The sequence below is a fragment of the Pagrus major genome, chromosome 9, assembly GCF_040436345.1.
Source record: "Pagrus major chromosome 9, Pma_NU_1.0".
NCBI classification, from domain to species: Eukaryota; Metazoa; Chordata; class Actinopteri; order Spariformes; family Sparidae; genus Pagrus; species Pagrus major.
The window spans coordinates 18,250,010-18,270,304 of NC_133223.1; the positions used below are offsets into that span (position 1 = coordinate 18,250,010).

Sequence of the window (20,295 nt, forward strand, 5' to 3'; positions counted from 1 at the left end):
TATTGCATCTATTTAATTTCAGATCAAAAAGTTGCTTTAAATATATATTTTACTAATAAAGTGGAACCAATGGATCTAAACCATCCTCATGTTTAAGTCATTAACTCAGAATAATCAGCGTCTGTGTACAGCAAGACTGAACACATCCACACCAAATAAAATTCCCTTTTCCACTGAGCAGCAACCCTTCATCAGGGGCAGCTCGCACTTGTTTGTAGAAGAGAAACTTTTCCACAGGCTTATTTTCAATGATCACTGCTGTAATTAATGTGGGAAGGGTAAGAGTAGCTTGCAATAACAGCTACATTTAATGATCCTGCCTCAATAAATGATCTTCTTTGTGTTTTATTAAGTGTATCTTCTGTGCATGTGTTGCTTTATGCATTTAAATGTAAAGCTGGTTGTAATAGAAAGTGCTACATAAATATATTTGCCCCGTCTTACTTTGTTTTTCCCTTTTAAGAGGATTGATGCAAAGTAAAGATGGACTAAAAGGCATTATGGCAAAATGGTTCTTGATTAATGTGTCTTCATTTCCATCAAGGAAAACAAAAGACTCCTCACACTTCATTGTAAACAACTTCATTAAATCAATTAAGAGAGTCATTTGATGGTGCACACAGTACAAACAATCCTTTACACATCACAGCTCGACTAAAAGCAAAATGTTCATGTTGAGAGCTTCTCTGCCCTGATGGATGTGAAAACAAAAATAATATTAAAATGGCTGATTTCAATAACAGCATTGTAAAAGGAATTTGTTTCATTGCTGAGGAGTGCTGTTTTGTGGATTATTCATTCAAAACACATTACAGTGACATCTTAAGCATGATGCTTGATGTTTGCACTGATCAATAACCCGTCTCTGGATGTCAAACTCACCTGTTCGAGGGCAAATATGTGCTGGTTGAAGTAGAACTGGATCTGCTCGTTTGCGATATTGATGCACAATTGTTCAAACGAGTTCTTTTTGAAGTTTTCAAATCCAAAGATGTCCAGGATTCCCACATTCATGCCGCTCTCCGCGGCACTTCAAAGGAGAAAAAAGGGGACAAACAAACTTATTCTTCTATGTAATGGAACAAGCAAATCCCCAGCAGCCATATTAATTGATAAAACTTTAATGATAATCCAAGTTCAACCCAAATACAGAGTGCTGGTCTGGAAGCTCTAGTATTCTGATGAGAAATCATAAACATCAGTTTTCATAAAGAAAGAGCTTCTTGAAATGGTTTTATTTTGGTCTCTATTGATTTAACCTCGAGTCATTTTCAATATCTGCACAAACAATCCTCTGCATGAAAACTTAACACAGTACGAATATTTCATATTCAGTGCTTGGAGCTGCTACTTCTCATGATCAGTCATTACCCACTGTACGTAGAGGTCACCTTTAGCCTGTGCTACCGGGTTATTAATGGCAATAAGGAAACGGCAGAGATGACTGGAATGCAGACAGGAACTCTGGCTTTTGTACATCTCTGAGAGACGACTCCTTGACAGTCGACGCTCATATTTATGAAGGAATTCTTTTGGATCAATGAACAGCCTCTTTGCAGTCTCTCTGAAGTCTTTTTAATCATCCCAACATTATTTTCTCTGCACGCAACTCTGTATCAAAAATTTATTAAAACTTTTTTTTTGCTCTCCTTTTACTTGTCTTGCGCTCGCCCATTGATATTCTCCTCTGCATGTTTGCATCTACCTCTACAGACATCCATAAAGGTCATCAGCGCATTGCAGAAACTCACAGAAATAATCGAAGAAGAAAGAGCAACAGCGAACGTCCGCACAGATGTTCATCACCAGCATGCACTCACCAGATATTCATGTCAGGCTGCAGCAGGGAGTTGATGCGGTTGACTATCCAGCTGAAGAGGCGTCCGTACAAGGCCTTGGACATGGCGTCTCGCACGTCGGCGGCTTTGTCCACCGTGTTGGTGCGGATGATGGTCTCGCCCCTGGTGACCACACACTGGGAGGTCAGTGCCTCCTGGAGCTCCTCAGGGCCGATGCTGAGGAGAGACGCAGCTGAGAGAGAAGACGAGAGAGTTAATCAGTTTGATAATCAAGAGCTCATTTATCATTAGCATAAAAATAAGCTCCAGCTATCTCTTACTGTGGATGTCGTAGCGTCTTTACATTTTTTATGTAAATGGAAACGGGTTCTGTCTATATTGTTGTATATATTATACTGTCAACTACATGTAGGAATTTTGTTTACCCCCCTTATTCTGGGTAACAAGATATGATTGATTCATTGTTTATTTGTGCAATGTACATAAAAGTACCCACAAACGCTAACATGACATCCAATATATTGTTGCCATAGTGCGTCACAAAATAACAAATTATTAAAGTTGAGGACCCTTAACTGATAGAGAGACAGAACAGGAACTTCCTACTATAAATGTATAAAATATTGTTGCATATTAAACTTGGCCTACAACAACATGTAGGGTGACATATAGTGCCGTGTATAAACAAGTCGGCAGCAGGTGTAGCGTGGCTAATCGTAGGCACGTTGTCCTGATCCTCTGCCATTTGTCTGGTGGTTTCTGAGGTGGATGTCAAAGTCTCTTTCTTGATAAGCTACAAAACACTGTGGCTCACAATAATGTCTATACGCGTGGAATAAAAACACAGAAAACTGGCTGATATGTTTCATTAATATGTAGCTGTCAAGTTTGTCATTATGGATAGCTGTCACACAGTAATTTAGTGTAAGCTTATGTTAGAATGTTCACCTGATTACATGAATCATGGGTAAACTGTCATCACTGTTGTCTAAATTAAATGGGTTTTTTTCTGAATTTACTTTTGCTATAATCATGTTGGATTCATGTTAATGTGTATTTTCAGACACGTTTACATTTTTGAAAAAAATAAAAACTTGGAAACAATTATCAAACTATAAAGAAAAGGAATCTGTCTGTCTGTTATTCTCATATCTACGTCACACTCTCTCATGGGGAAGCAGATGTAAACAAAACGAAGATAGGCGTGATGCAACAACTTGCTACTTTACTACCGCGTTGCAGTGAGAAAAAAAAAACAAAAGCAGAGGGTTAAATAAGTTTGGATGTGTGGGGAGATTCACTCAACATGGTTTTCTATTATTTGGCAAGAACTGAAGGTGAAATTTTAAAATTCTGTCAACAGTAGTATGCTAGCTAATGTTAGCATCATGGGCAAGAATTTTTACCATAACTTGGCAGCACCGTCAGCTGCTCCGGATGTTTCTTTAATTGGTTGTTGTGATCCGGTTCGGTTCTGACAGTACTCTGACAGTAAAATTTTAAATCATTAATTATATATCAAACATGTTTGTTATTATTGGAGTGGCCGCAATGAGTCTGGGAGCAGTTCAGGAGGCTTAAGACTGGATCTGTAAACCCGTCACATTACAATGATTAGGCGGCCCCCCTGCAGTAACACTGAGGAACCCCTCGGGGTCACGGATCCCTTGTTGAGCTCCTGGGTTCTAAACTAAACATAAATCATTTAACACACAAGTCCTTTAAAAATCATTAAATAAACAAGAGCACATAATGCCTGATGTATCATATCTCACCGGTCTCTAAGGCCTCTGCGTTAGGCACTTCACTCTTATCTGTCTGGTGTTGGGATGTGATGGCAGCAAATTCAATATTGCCTGTGTTCAAAATGGCTGAGAGAATTCTGTAAACAGAGTTGACCTCCTGCAATAAAAAAGAGAAGAAAAATACAAATATCATCACACTTGATCTGCGACCAAATAGCCTACGTTTGATTGTGTATTGAAGTACCTCTTCAGTGAAGCCGATATTTCGGAAGCACTCCTGAATGGCGTCAAACTGCTCCTTGTACAGTTTGCTGGAGACGATGTCCTGCATCACTGTGCGATGCTGACTGTCGATATACCTGCAGATGAACATTTTGACGATTTAATTTCCACGATGGGAAAGGAAAGATGTCAGGAGAGCTATAAAACATCTCAAACTGCTGTTCTAACCTGGGAGGTTTCCTGTCTGGTAGACTGTAAGTCTTCAGCTTGTCCTGGTGGTAAAGCCCAGCGTATATGTAATAAAATATGTGGAAGTTTTTCTCCCCTCTGAAAGAAAGGAAAGCCAGTAGTGTCAGAAATATGACAAAGGGAACTCCAATCAGAAAAAGCCTGAGCAGCACATACGTTGCCTGTTTGATGACCCTAGACTTCTCCAGCAGGTACTCAGATATCTTGGCCCCGATGACGGCTCCAGTGGGTGTGAACTTCATCTCCAAGTATTTACCGAAGCGACTGGAGTTGTCATTGATAGCTGTGCAGGCGTTTCCAAAGGCCTCTACGAGGGGGTTCACCTGTAAGATCTTCTCACGTAGAGTCCGATTGTTTGCCTGAGAGCAACAACATGTTTCTTTTAATGAACTGTGGTGTAATTTTGAGGTGCATTCAGCACTAGTATTAACATATTTATCAAAGAATAGATGACCACGGTGTTACTTTACCTTTCCCAAGAAGGTAAGATGTTGAACAATCAGGTGAGCGCTCTCTGTTTTCCCCGAACCACTCTCCCCACTGATTATGATACACTAAAACAAAGGGAAACAGCTATAGTGACTAAAATATCAGCAAGTTATATCGAGGTGGACACCTCAGTGCTGGGTGTAAGCAAAAATCCCTCCCAAACATTTTCCTAAACAATGTTTATGATATGATATGATTATGTTTATGGTTTTCTGCAAAGATTTTCATTCATTCAATTTTACAGTCAGAGGGTGGGATGTTTCCACTCATGTAATGGTTTTTCTGTAGAATACCTGGTCTTTGCAGAACGTCACCATGCCTCTGTAGGCTGCATCTGCAGTAGCAAAGATGTGTGGAGGGTTGTCAGCTCGCTTCATACCGTGGTACAGCTTAGAGAACTGAGAGAAGGGAAATGCATACACAAGGCACATTATTTTAAACCCAACCTGGATTTTTTGAAGATTTTGCAGTATTATAATTTTTATAATTAGATTTTCACCATTTATTTAGTTTCGCAGCATATGAATGCAGAATCTGTAGGGAAAGGCCTAAATGTTTGTAGTCGTTGTACTAACTAATCACATTTGAACTTGCTTTGGTTGCATGCAGGGAAAAAGTCCATGAGGGGGGCAAAAATAGTGGACTGCATTGGCCCAAATGTAGTCTTGCTACCCATTGGATATGGTCTAAAGATGATTTAGCTTTTTATTGGCTTTTCTTATTTTATCCGTGGTCATATGGGGATATCCGTTTATGTAAACAATGACTGGCACATGGAAGAGGAGGTCTTGGCCCGGATATCAGTTATCCAGATATGTGGATATCCACCGACTACACCGGAATCATTGGACGCTGCCCCCAGGGGCTAAATCTTTGTCAAACGATAGCCAGTGGATCTCCCTCATAAACCAAAGTGTTGAATAAAACAGAACTGTGAGCTCATGATGGCACTGGATAAGGGATGAGATATATCAGTAAGTCCAAATTCGTTAATTTACTGACTTTTAAAAAAAATAACTAAAATAAAGGGACAAGACATACCGTATATAGAACAACTGTACATCCACTAATGAAGGACAGTGGCCTTTCAGCATTTCCACTGTGATTGAGAAACCACTGGGAACATTTTTGTGTGACTGGTCCATAACAAACCTGCGGAGAGTAGATGCTGAGATTCTGGAAGGGATTGAGAGCGATGAGGATGTCACCAACGTAAGTGTACACCTGCAGCTCATCATACCTCTTCTGGAGATGGCTGATTATTGTCTCCTGCAGAAAAGATAAAAACACACACATAGCATCAACAAGATTGTACCCTGGGCCGATCAATGCATGATGAGATAAACATGTTAAATCTTACCTCATCTAAGAACTCCAGGTTGACCAGATCATCATCGGGACAGCTCTCTATTATGAGGGTTTTACGAGTATTGATCCGCTCATGCCTGTATGGAGCCAAGGACATGATAATGCCTCAGAAAGCTGTAAAGTGACCACCAAATGAGAAACAGTAGTCTGACTGGCCGGATGTGAGACCCAGTCACTTCCAAGGTTTGTGTGAAGCCTTTAAAGCTCTCCCAGGGGACACATCTCCCATTATCACAGGCTGTGATTGCACTTCATCTGTGTTTTGACCTATCACTCTCCAATGAGCCCCAGTGGGCAGAGGTCAACACAGAGAGGCAGCTGGCTCCATGGGACTGTGGAAAACCTCAGGGGACACCAAAGAGTGTGTGAACGAGAGCAAATGAGAGCTGCATTTGTGCCTACGGCTTATTTTATGTGTCTATATACACGTTTGTGGGCTTGTACACAGTGTACTCCAATGTGTAGTGGACAATAAGTCATTTCTATGAAATTCAGAGGATAAGGTTGGTGATATTCTATACTTGCTTAATTGATATGAAATACCGTGAAAAGATCAAAGGCAAAACTGAATTGATCCTACTAACAGGCAGCCAAAACCTTAAATAGCATATTACTCATCATTTAAAGTCATATAGCTCTGGGCACTGCAGTTTATTTTGAGCCAATCCCACATACAACACCCTGCTGCTGTCAATTAACACCAGGATTGTGTGGCCTCAGCTATTTGTAAATCCATCACTATGTTCGTGTGTGAAGTCTTTGTAAGTGAGCAACTATTAATTTATGATGCTATATATAACAGTTTAAGTGTTGTGATGTATTCTAGTAAATGTGGGTCTGACTTTGTTTGAACTCAACATGCATAAATGACAGAGGGAGTTGTTACGTGTTTGCTGATGTTTTAAGAAATAATAACATAATAGGTCGGAGGAAATGTTGATATTGACGACCTGCATTTTGTTAGCTGCTTGCTAAACTGTTAGCATCAGCGGCTTCTACATGCCATGGCCTAGCAGTGGTTCTCTTGACTTAATCACTTCAACACAATGTATATTGAGAAAACAACTTCACATGTTGTAACCACAAGATCACATATTCCATTTGACAGCAGCGTTAAAGGCAGCATGAATTTAGTGATCTGTAAACCTCCACCTGAATTATAACTGGGCTAAGTTTACACTGAATCCTCAGGTGAAAATAGTCCACAGTAAATGCACTTCTTACTACTTTTTAAGGAACGTTTGCTCAGTACTGCAGTGCCCAGCTGTTGTATTACTTTACCCAAAGACAGGAATATTTGTGAGATGTATGTCTTCAGTAGGAACAAATGTGCTCTGGGGCTGAGTGCCACAGAGCAGGGAAGTCAGACAGCAGAGGAAGATGTACGAACAGATTTTTGGTTTTGGTCTTTTTCTGGCACTAGTATACAATTAAGAGAAATATAGAAAAACACCAGCCTTGTTCTTTTAGTGAAAGCTATTTAAAAAGTATCCAAACACTTCTGGTTGATCTCAATCCTCAAAACTGCAAAAACAATTAAATATCTACATTCACAAGATATATCTATATTTTATTATAATAAATAACCAATCGTATCCTGAATAAAAATATTCAAGCTTCAGGTCAGGAATTGTTTCCTCCTCTGCCTTTGTAGTCATTTTCTATTCTGAATATAGTGTAAATGTACATGTGGTCCCTCTAAAGTGAATACTCGTCATCACATCCCTTCAGAGGAGGACTCGAGATCTCTGGCTTCTACCTCTCTCCTGCTTTGAAGTAAAAATCACACTATTCCACCTACGGCAGCTACTTTTAAGTTCTCTATGTCTTTATTCTTATCTGGAGTCATTGTGAGCTGATCTGTGGCATGAGAGACTAAACCGGGCGAGCCCAGTTCTCGCCCTACAAGCTCCTAATCCCATTATCCACTTTCACTGTGGACAGGAATTCGGGATCAGGCTCAGACTCTGCACACACTCGGGAGTAAACAGAGCTGGCACAACATCAAGACTCTCAGTCAAGGGCAGGTTCAGCGAACTCCTTTATAATGAAGATTAAGCATCGCCAAAGTCAGTATTTCTCCGGTAAAGAACAGGAGACTCTCTGCTATGTTATTCGCTGCCATGAGAGTGAACCATTCATGCAGACACAATTTTTAAATTAAATGTTGTCTCTGCATATCTATTTATTTATACATAAAAGATATCAGGAACATGCTTAGTAGCTGCTTCTATAAGCTAAAAAGAAAACAGCAATTACATTGTTCAAAACAAAGCGACGAGAGAAAGCAGTACAGCTGAAATGTCACCTGTTTTCATAAGTATATCAATGTATTTAGTCATCCATTAGTTTAATCACACAGGAGGGAGAATGTGTTGTACTAAGGACTCCCCCTAAAGAATAGTTGCCACATCCACTGGCCTAAATGGCATTTATTAATCTAAGGTTAGTCAGCACAATCACTCCTTCTGAATTAGTCACACTCCCCTAACTTCTCTTTAATCACACACTGTAATGTCCATTACTGGGGCTCATCATCAGTCCTGAGCATAAGAAGATGAGACCCTGCCCCCTACTGGACAGAAATGATACCACCACTCAGTCAATGCCCCTTTGCTGCAACAGAGATCTGCACATGAATGTCACTGCAGCATATTATTTACACTGCAATGGCAATTTTAGAATGAAAAGTCATCGGGGCTTACTTGGTTTTGGTTTTGCAGCCAGCTTCCTGCTGCTCCAGGATGAGAGCGGCTAACTGCTGTTGGAGTGCCACATCTTTGCCGTGGGCCTGTTTGATGAAGGGATGCTCCAGGAGGTGGGTCACGGATGGACGTGCCTCAAAATCCTTTATCAGACACCTTGTGATCACAAAAACAGAGAAAAGTTTAAACACTTCACACAGCCAAAGCCTCTTCGCACCAGAGTGAATTCAAAGGGGAAACTGTGCGAGCACCTGAGCATTGCAGAAAGCTGATTTGTCTGGATCAGATCTGACACCAGCCGGGAACTCCTTACAAGTGTTTAAAAGTCTAGGTCACTAATCTGTCGTGCTCTGTTCTCTGAGTATCACATGGTCACTATCACCATGGCCCCCGAGTCCAAACAAGCCCTGCGATGGCACAGCAGTGAGTCCTATCTGTGATGTGCAGTGTTTGCCCAAAGGTGATGTGAGTTTGTGATACCGGCCTTTGGCTACAGTTCAGAATCAATTAGCTGCTGATATAAACAGTTGAAAATACTGACTATTAAAGGTGCACTGTCAAAAATACATTTTGATCAGAGCAGAAAAGTCTTCATTGATTGATGTTCATGACTGAATAAACTTAATAAACAGAAAGTCCTCAGGAACAGCACAATGTCATACTGTGTTTATATTTGCAGATCCTTTCTAAGTAGCCACCTTTCTAGCTTCAAACACCTCTGAGGACAGCTTGTTTATTCAGCTATAGAAATATATTAATCAAAGAAATATTTCTGAGTATTATTGCCTTATTAAATGTGGCTTTAACTTCTGATGGTTTAGATATTTCGTGTAGAGCTGCAACAATTATTTGATGAATCTATTAGTTGTCAACCATTAAATTAATTGCAAACTGTTTTGAGGTAAAAGTTCTCTGATTCCAGCTTCTTAAATGTGAATATTTTCTGGTTTCTGTACTCCTCGATGACAGTTAACAGTCATCTTTTGTCATTTTCCCCATTTTCGGACATTATATGTTGTAAGATTCTTGGGGTGATTTATAATTCTTACATTTCTTTGTAATATTAATTGTTTCAGTGCATTGACGTCATTCAAGACAATAAAGTTTATTGTTAAATTGTAAAATATAGGGCCTCCATCACATACATCTCTTTTTCACAGTGTTTCATTACCACATTTGAGGGATATTTGCAAAAAAATGTGTTTATATAGATATTCGGTGTATATAAGAATAGCACATGATAAGTCAATATTTGGATTTTTTGACTCCCTAATATCGGCATTGGCCCCAAAAATCTAGTATCGGGTGGGCTTTACATTTTATAGACCAAATATTCAATTTAATTAATTGATTGATCGACAGTGAAAATAATCGTTAGTTGCAGCCCTCATATTGTGAGACAAAAACAATGAAATTATGAACCATGAAACTCGACAATGAATCTATCAACAATCCACATTTGAACTGTTCAGTTACTTGTTTAAGTCTTTCGACATCTAGATATGTGTGTGTGTGTGTGTGTGTGTGTGTGTGTGTGTGTGTGTGTGTGTGTGTGTGTGTGTGTGTGAGTGCTACAACACCAACAATTGCAGGCGGAGGCAGATAGTAGAAAAACACCAATCTAATTCCTAACACCCAATCTACACTGAAATTCTGTTTCTTTTATCAGTTTGTTCGACTCTGAAAGTTAATTCCATGAATTCATTAGCGTCAGGACATTAAGCAGAGGTTGCTGCTATTAGCAGGGCTGTGCTGCTGGGATGCTGAGCGGCAGGGCCACTTTGTCACAGAAGTCAGCTCTTTGGCTGCACAAGTGCAGACACCAGTGATGGATTCATTATCCTGAAAAACACCCCTCCTCTACCTCTGTTTCACACACACACACGGGCCTGAAAGAGCTTCACAAACAGCCTGCAAAGCTTGATAACATTGTCCAGCCTCCCCACACTAAACTCGGCTGGGCTTTGTTTGGGGAGATTATTTGTGATATGATATCACACAATCCATTAACACAGATTACAGAGCTGCAATCTAAAACGCATCCAATGAAAAGCATTGCAATTACACTTGTAAGAAGTATAAAAACTAGCATCACTACAGTGTGTGTTGGCTGGTTTGAGGGGTAATATCCCATGACTCAGTCCTGACCAATCAATAATTCAACTGACAAACAATAAGACCTTCAAGGCAGATGGTCTGTTTGTTTTTTCAATTAATCCTTTTCATTTATTTCATTTCACCGCAAACCTCAAACATAAATGTTAGCCAGAAACCATGCTTACACAAACACTCCTCCAAACAAATTGAATTTTATTTTCTCATTACGCTTCAGACTCACACACCTCTGCACGGTAGATATTAAGGTTGTATATTCTGAGCGACCATTACAAGCTACCCCTGACATTATTAGCTGTGCACACAGTGGAGCAAATGATAAGTTATCTGGGCCTCAGATGGACCTGATAACTCAGGTGAATTAGTTTGTTCCTCCGTGGCAGATTTACACAAATGAAAGTCAATGAACAGAAAGACGAGAGGGTTGATAGCATCTGGCTATAAAATATCAATTTCAATTCCCTCCATGTTTACATGCACATTCCTGCCTGCTGTTTGCTGTAGTATAGCTAATGTTCAGCTGCTCCTGATTTAAAAACCTTATCTCCATGTACGTTTTATCATTCTGTACTGGACAAATGCTTTATGAAAATGTAATCGGCTTATGATACCAATAAAGTAATATAAATGTTTATCATCTTACTGTAGATTGTGTACATCAACAGCAGGTGTTCAACATTACTTTCAGTCACAGATTCAAATGTCTTCCAACAGATTGAACACATTCTTTTAAAATGGTATAAATAATTTTACAGGTTAAGAAAAACAGGTTCTGAACTAGAGGCTGGAAGATTTACAGCACCACCAATGTTTGGTTTAAGCCCCGCCTGTTCCGAGTACAGATACAGATCCAGCCCCCAGGAAGAGCACCGGGCTTTGAAACCAATTTACATAGTGGCCAAACTGTGTAATTACAATGTCATGTGATGCACTAGTGCCCAAAAAGACATGTCCATAAGCTAATATTGTAAAAGAAGCAGCTGTAAAACGATGGATCGATTTTTTTGAGCATCACAACCTCTGTGAAACAAATTGTTAAACTATCGTGATTTTATCCATACGGTGCGAACATTTGAAAAGTCTAGAAGAGCCGCACGATTATGTCAAATTAGCCGGGGGCTAACCTGGAAGTTTGCCGGCTCGTCTGACAGAAATCTCCAGTAGAGTTGAAATTTTTTAGCTTCATACGCTACTGAGCACTTGTCACTAGGAACGAATGGGGTTCCACCTCTGACGCTGTATCAAGTTCTAATTATACAGCCATGATATGGTTGCAGATTATTGAGTTGGTTGAACAGATATAGATGAGATGAATTCACTCATCCCTATTATTAATAGTGACGTGTGTATACCAATAATGAAATTGTAGCAATTGTTTATTTACAGTACATTTACATGTTCATGTACATTTGATGTTAACTTTTCTTATGTTTGCTATATTTTTATTTGTGGTTAATGGTTATTACCATATACAATAATTTATTTCTAAGTGACAAATTTCAAGGTGACAGTTCCAGTTTTCAAGGTTTTAGGTATAGGTGAAATATCCTGCCCCCAGACTATACTTATATATATAATATAGTCATATATTCACAGGTAGATGCACAACAGTTAAGGTGAATTCATCTCGTCCACCATGTTGCACCGCCATGTTTATACAGTAGCCCAGAACAGACAAACCAAACACTGGCTGCGACAATACTGCTAAATGTCACTAAATCCTATACACTGGACCTTTAATTGCTACTGTGTGCTTTCACAACCCTTTAAGGAAAATAACCTCTTTTTAAAGAACATTTACAACAGAGAGAGGACAAGGTTTAACAGGTTGAAGTTAGAGGACACTTACTGGCTGATGAAGTGGCTAAAACTTCTGCACCACTGCTCTGGATTACGTAACGTCGGGGAGGGATTTCTGAAACCAAATCACACATACAGAAGTCAGTAAAATATTTGAAGAACAGTGATCATCATGATGATCATCGCTGGAAATTAAAGCCTTTTCCTGTCTCCTGAGTTGGCTGACAAATGATGGCTGGCAGGCAGAGTGCGACCGTCAGACTCCTGTGAGAGTTTTCGGTCCGAGGACGAGCTGGTCTGGGTCCAGGTCTGTGGCAGCTACAGAAAAAGTGACAAATGATAACAGCTCCTCCACTGTCTGGCAGCAAGCATCTGCCATTGGGAGCCAAAAGTTATGGGAGCTAGTTATACCTCTGTCAGCAGCATTTACGGAGGCCATCTATAATGAGGCTAATACTTTTCAAGTGCGCGATGACAGGAGGCAGGTCTGTATGAGGAGCCAAGGCTGGACAGGCCCGAGTACAGTCATCTTCACAGGGAGCTGCCAGTCTGACAGCTGGAGGCTGAGCCCTTTGTCACTGTCAGGCAAACAGTGACAGACCTGGTCGAGGCTTTTATTAACTGTGTTAATTAGTTCACATGTGTTGTTTCACAGACAAGTAGGATATGAAAGCTCAAGAGTAAAAAGGGAAAAAAAACGAATGAATTTGGATTTAAAAAATGAAAACTGCTTCATGTTGTTTATCGCTAACACACCAGAGGTAGCTACACATTAAACAACAACATATTTGACATATTTTGAACATATTTTCCTCTTTCTGGAAGAGAGACGAGGATGTTGGGGTACAAAATCTGTCATTTTCCGCAGCACTAAGTTAGTCGAGTCTTTGATAAGGATTCAGACAGGCAATCCTTTCCAAAGTGCAGATCAAAGCCAGTAACTGACTGCTTCAATGCAACCTCTAATATGAGCCTGAAGACACGTTCTCGCCTTGATGTTATACCATATTGCTTATACATTACAAAGTCAATATAGCAGCACACTGCTGATAACACTGTCAACTGTGCTCATTGTGCTTAGCAAATTCAGGCAGTTTTTTTCTTTCAGTATTTGTGAGAGTGCTGGCTCATATTGTAAACACAAATGGCTTATTCAAATCTAGGTCCAGGCAGAGCTTGTACTGTCAGACGTTCCTCACAGTGGATTGAGGCAAAATCACAGAGGTGTCAACAGCACTTGACGGCTCTAACTAAGCCACGAAGAAGACAAAAATCAGGCCAAAGCAATATTTGAATAATATGCAGAATTTATCATTCCTCTATTTCCCATATGATGCAAAGCTTTGTTATTTTTCATTCAAGAAATTCCTCAGTCTGAATTCGACCCTGTTAGTGCAAAATGTTGCACAATGCATTGTCACTCAAGACCCACTGGAAATCTTTACACACAGCCCTCTGGTTTTACACTGTAAAGGGTTTGAATCAACATTGTTTCTTTTAAGCTTTAGTTATGAAGGATAAAAAAAAGAAATCGAAATATACTGTAAATCTATCTTAAAGCATTTTTGTTTATCTTTTTTGGCACAATAAGGAAGTTATGGTGATGCTAATGGAGAACCAGAAGTGAACAGTGATGTACAGAAAAAATAAAACTGCACGAAAGATTCATAATAACTTGTAAAAGTTTCATGCGTTTCCTTGGTTGAAAAAAACTTTCGAAAAACTTAAGTCTCCGAAAGCAGTAACACTGTGGCCTTTAAACAAGCTTAACAGGGAGTGAGCGCAAGGGTCCAAAAATAAAGACTTATTCAGCGAATAGACCACCCGCTTAAAATTTCAGCTCATCCATCACCGCAGCCACAGCACCAGCACTTCTTTGTGCATACATGCATGAACACGGAGAACTACTACTACATTTATCATGTCTTTGGCTGCCACATCGCCCAAATGCTGCAGTCCCGGACACCACACAGAGCAGTAAAATAACAGCATCAAAGACAGAGATGTTAAAGCATTTACTCATGATTGGAAAATCATCCAACCAGCCAGTGATCTCCTGTCAGGAGGTCAAGACTGCATCAGTGTTTGATGATGGGAAATCTGTGACATTAAGGTGTATGGTTACATCACTCTCTATACACTTTTTTTATACATAGTCATGTGAGCTCTTTTAAATGATAGCTGGATTTCAGAGGTACTGTGAGCAATTTGTTGAGAGAAACACTGACAGGCTCCAAAATCAGCAATATTTCTGACAGTGTTTGACAGACTGAAAAAATGGACAAGTTATTAATCGCAATCATCCAGTCAAATGTTTCACTGTTATTGATGAATAAAGAATTCTCTAACAAAAGCTTCGCCAAAGCCTCTCAGAGAAAGAATCCATAAATACAGACATATGCACTCTAGTCTGCAAATAGCCACGCTAGCTAGCATGGCTCCAGGGATGGTCACTTCAGTCGATTCACTACTTTGGTCCTGAACATATACAGTCTATGATGTGAACTAAAATCTAAAAAAAATTGGATAGATGAGTGACATTCATGGGCCCCAAAGGATGAATCCCACCCACCTTATTCCTCGCCCCCATGATACCTTGTGTGAATTGTGGGCGCAACTTCCGGTGCGCCCCGTCACTTAACTGGAACCAGTATTTTCTATGGTAAATCCTCTTTCCTCGCTAATCACTGCACCCACCTCAACTTTGATAGCTAGCCTCTCGTCCATTAGTAGAGGCCTCCTTCTGCATGCTGACACAGAAAGACAGGAGTTCCTACATGAAACTGCTCATAACAAGCTCTGTGGATTATCAGTAACCAGGTCATGATTTCTACAAAGACACACTGCTGTTGAATTTTCAAAATGTATTTTTTTTGGCAAGCCAAGAGCCGTCTAGCTCCGTTATATTCAAGAGAAGGCAGACATCTCTACAGCTGATATCTCCAAAACTCTGCTACTCACACCAAAACAATCTAAATGGATAAATAGCACTTCAGATAAGAGGGAAAATATGTGTTTTTGAGTTTGGGGTGAACTGTCCCTTTAAACCCTAATGGCTGGTCCTAGTGTTGTTGATGAGTAAAAGATTTTTGAACATCAATTTTTGCCAGGAGAAAATCCAAAACAGATGTTTAGGAAATACAAACAAAACTGCAATTGCTCCTAACATTACTTTCTACAGTCCTATCTAGTTCAGTTTAGTTTAACATATTATTCCAGACATAACTTCTGTTCAGTCCCGTCTTGATTTTTCACCTCTTGAAAGATTTCACTCTGTGTCAGAAACCCTCAGCTGTTCTGCTCCACAGATTTTAACTCGGTCTTTTCCCATGAAAAGCTGTCTCTCACAGCACTCTGGTCTGGATTTCATGATTTGATTAGCCTTTCTTGTCTCTGACAAGCCATCATTTACTTCTGTCTCCCATCTCGCTCGTTCTGGCCTCTGCTCAGACAGGTACATGTATTGTTAAATATATGACTAATATCTACAGGGATCTGGCCGGATAAACACAACCTTGGACGTCTTTGCCAATTGCCTCTAACCTTTACAACACATTTTACACACACTTTGGTTTGACTTTACATGGACACTACAGGCCTGTGCAGCGTAGAGAAGCAATTAACCTTCCTGCATATTAAATATCACAGACCATCTTTGTCCTGAGTATCTATAATTAATTTTGCACTTGATGATTTTACAACTTTACCCTCTGACATGCTCCATTACCTTCATCCATGGACTTCACATATCTGTCGTCCGCACACACTGAATAACTCACAAAGAGTAAATTCACAAAAACCTTTGATTCGACTTAAAATTAAAACAATTGAAGCTACAGCAGATTGATCTACCTGAGATTTACACATATGCATTAACTGACGGTGTGTCACAACTCATCAAGTATCAGATATTTCTGATGCACAAACAGACCGTGCACCAAGGTGACCCTAATTCATGGAGCTCATCAGTGTCCCCTCTGACAAATATCAGAGCTCCTCTTATCGTTTATAGCCGCCTGCTGGGCCCAATATCATTTCCACCTGTGCAGGTTTCTTGCTGCACAACCAAAACTGCGACCTAATGGCTATCTGCTGCTCGCTCCTGCAATCTAAGTGGTTATAGCACAGAGTGTTTATTTGGTCCTCAACAGGCGCCATTAAATCTGTAGCTTGACAAGAGAGGCTGTCCAGCGAAAGCTTACTGTGGTAAGGAACAACAAACAGATGGAATAATATCATGGCAGAGGAATGACTACATGCTGCTGAAACATATAAGAAAATGTATAACATAAACCAATAAAGTGTATTTTCATCTTGTATATCATGAATTGTATATTCCTTGTTTACTATCTAGATGTTTTTCAAGGAGGAAGAATGATAAGGTGGATGATATACACAAGATTAACTACATGACAGTGAACCCTTTAGCCTGGAAACACATAACACTGCACAACTGTAAAATATCAGAATGATGAAAATGCTTATTGCATATCTTAGTGCTTGCATGGTTTAATAAAACATGTACCACCCAAGGACAATACTTCTCTGGTAATGGTTTGTGACGTGTTAAATAGGAAAAATCCAGAACTTTGTGATCATCAAAAACCTGGGAAGATAAATCTCTCTGATTTCATCATGAATCACTCTTGCCGCCACTAAAGACCCAAAGGTGAAACACATTTCCCTATTTAGAAAGTAATTCACACAGGAGTCATAATTTACGCCACGTTTTCCTCGTGATTTTGTCCGCCGCGCTGCAATGATGGGAAAATATATTTGAGATAAATGACATGTTAACAGAATGATTTCATGGTTCGACGCGTTTGCTGTGATTTATACCGCAACCGCCAGCCTTTAAGGTCCCTATTCATCCCAAAAGGGCAAAATATATATTTTGATTGGAGCAGAGATGGAGGGATGTCAGTTAAAGATATATGTCCAATTCTATCAACATCCTAGTTATCCCTAAAGTCAAAGGGTCTTAGAAATCTGCTGTAATGAAATAGGATTGGACACTGACATGGGAAATGCATATGCCCCCTCTTATTATAGCTGCCGTTTGATATGAAACACACTTGACAGAAATCACTCAACCAGTTCCAGGTTGCTTTTTTAAAATTTTCCCAAACAGAAGCTACATACCACCAAAAAAGTGACGTCTGAGTAAAAATTAGCAGCATTCATTTTCCCGCGGCCTCCCGCTCTTAGCCGTCTTGTAATCATTTCTAAATTCTGGTTGAGTTTGGTGCTGATGAAATGCTGCGTTAGCTCCATAATTCCTGCCACACGAGCCATCCATATTCCTCCTCTGGCTTGGCAGGGAGGAGATAACATTGTGACGGGGAGGAGGTGACAGCCTCATCTCAATGTGAATGGAGCTAATCACCAATGCAAATTGCAATCAGAAGGGCATATCTCTACCTAACTGAGAGATAATTGCGCGATTGTGCTGATAACAAAAGGTCAACCGCGTGTAGCCACTAAAGCTCTCAAATGATCATCAGACACACACCGTCTCCAGCAGTGAATATTTTTACAGATTGAATCGCTGCATTAATTTTAAGGCCAAACACTGCTACGTCTTTTTGATGATAAAGATTTTAAACACTGATTATTCAGCAGATGCTGCCTGTTAGATTGGGAACATTAAAATGCAACAGCAACAAGACACATGGATCAAACCACAAATATCCAGCTTTTCTACAATTCGTAATAAAATAAATCAATTTGTCAAGAGAGCCGCTGTGATTGTTTTCCTTTCACCATCTCTACTGTCAGATTCAGTTTGCCATTGTCCTCCTTGACATAATGGAAAGCAGTGTTCCAGTGTCCTTGTGTGTGCAGCCTCCAGCTGTGTGGTAGGAGCGCCCTCTAGTGGACTCACCGCGGGATCTTGAAGAGGGCTTTGACTGGATGCATCTCAGCCAGCGGGGGATCTCCGTCTGCCAGCTCGATGGCTGTGATGCCGAGAGACCACACATCACAGCGGGCATCATACGAGTAGTCGTACTGCTGCTCACAGGCTATGACCTGGCAATATAACACAACAGTGACCATCCGAACAGCTCATTTAGACTGTTACTGAGTCCTAAAATCCAGTTTTTCCTCAATACACATGAGGAAATCTGCCAGTGAGGTGAGATTAATTCACTTTCTACCTGAACATTGTGCCAGATTCTTGAAATAAAGCACATTATTAATATAACAGAGTAATAACTTAAAGGAAATTATGCTCAAAAGGATCATAAAGCTGAATTTTATACTCACTCCTACTTACTGCCCTAAAATCTGGCAGAGTTACAAACATCTATATTTATGGACTGTCTAAACACTGAAGGTGGGTCAGTTCATTTGCTGGTGCTATGAGCCTCTCTTTCCCACAGTCAATAATTATAACTGACACTACATTTTACAGCTGAGTTTATTCTAATTGCCCCTGAGGTCCCTCCCTACCAGCCCAATCACCGCACCTCATTTCTGCCAAGGAGCAAGCCGAGGGGCCACCGACTCCCAGCTATTAACCTTGAGGCGACCTCAGGAGCTGCGCTCGTGGAGGGGAATACACAATGACACCGGGGAGAGCCTCACAGAAATAACTGAGCTGCTCTCCCTCATTGCATGGTGGTGCATTTAACAGATTTTGCTCATTTAAAATGTTCCATTAGGCTCTAAAACACGTGTATGCATTATTACAGATGTAGAACATGTGTGTGTTAACTGAAATGCAGACTCTGACCTCAGGAGCCATCCAAAACGGAGTCCCGACTGATGTGTTCCTCCGCAATCGTGCGCTGGTCAATTGAGCTGAAACACCTACAAAAAAAAAAAAAGAGCAATCTTTTACTAATTAAAGTCTAGATATTCGATGTTTATCTGAGAGAATTTTCTGCAGATAAAAACATAATTTATGACAAAGAATAAATGTTTGAATTAATCAATAAATCCTGGCATATAATTTAGTGTGGCAACCTGCCAAGCCGTAATAATAACGGGCTATAATCATTTCAAATTATGTAGGACAGATTTTTATCAGCATGGGTCCACTTCATCTCCGTGACACAGAGGACATAAACATGCCTAGGGGTGACTCAAAGTCATTTGCCATAACAGCTTTCTTTTAATATGCAAAGGATCAAATAATGCAATTTAAATGAGCAATAATAGCCTCGGGTTAAGGCTACGGTCCATGAAATAAAAAGATGTTATGGTGTGGAGCACATAAAATGGGTTATCCTGTGCTTGTGTTTGCCTTCACAAACAATGTTGCAGGATTGTGCTGCTGACACTTTCATAGATCAGTCAAATACCAAAAATGACACATTTATCTTACAGTGCACGTCAGAGAAAAGATGAACCTGACATTCTCAGACCTTGATGCATTTGTCCCCTTCTAGAAAAAAATGAATTGGTTAAATCGTCTTTTATAAAGATCATTACCAAAGTCAACCAGTTTGACTCCTCCCTCAGTTGTCAGGAGGATGTTGTTGCCCTTGACGTCACGATGGATTATCCGGTTGTTGTGCAAATGCTGAAGACCCTTTAAAGTTAGAGGGCAGGAAGGTGCTCGGCATGAATCACAGTCACATTATTAGTCATTTGTCATTAGTATAAATGAGAAAATGATGCATCAAAGGTTGAGCAGTGCAAACTATATAAAAGAACTCCCACAGCTGTTTAGAAGGAGAGACATCCATTACCGCCTGCCACACTTCCCCTGCTGAAAATAAATCCACAGCAACCTCTCTGCCTGTTTGCATCCCACCTCCTCCCGAACATTAGCAGCTTTGCAGCGGGCCATCTTAC

General features: G+C 40.1%; 1 protein-coding gene across 1 annotated transcript in view; it reads right to left on the minus strand.

Moving 5' to 3' along the window:
- The window catches only part of myo3b (myosin IIIB), a 75,284-nt gene that overhangs the window by 43,061 nt on the left and 11,928 nt on the right, over window positions 1-20,295 (minus strand). Inside the window, exons 6-20 of the mRNA XM_073473784.1 lie at window positions 19,930-20,029; window positions 19,229-19,305; window positions 18,377-18,522; window positions 12,542-12,607; window positions 8,578-8,733; window positions 5,865-5,949; window positions 5,657-5,773; window positions 4,798-4,902; window positions 4,486-4,569; window positions 4,172-4,374; window positions 3,995-4,093; window positions 3,789-3,903; window positions 3,575-3,701; window positions 1,821-2,031; window positions 883-1,030 (exon numbers count right to left, since the gene is read on the minus strand). Of these exons, the coding sequence (XP_073329885.1) occupies window positions 883-1,030; window positions 1,821-2,031; window positions 3,575-3,701; window positions 3,789-3,903; window positions 3,995-4,093; window positions 4,172-4,374; window positions 4,486-4,569; window positions 4,798-4,902; window positions 5,657-5,773; window positions 5,865-5,949; window positions 8,578-8,733; window positions 12,542-12,607; window positions 18,377-18,522; window positions 19,229-19,305; window positions 19,930-20,029 (1,839 nt within the window). The remainder of the gene's footprint in view (window positions 1-882; window positions 1,031-1,820; window positions 2,032-3,574; window positions 3,702-3,788; window positions 3,904-3,994; window positions 4,094-4,171; window positions 4,375-4,485; window positions 4,570-4,797; window positions 4,903-5,656; window positions 5,774-5,864; window positions 5,950-8,577; window positions 8,734-12,541; window positions 12,608-18,376; window positions 18,523-19,228; window positions 19,306-19,929; window positions 20,030-20,295) is intronic.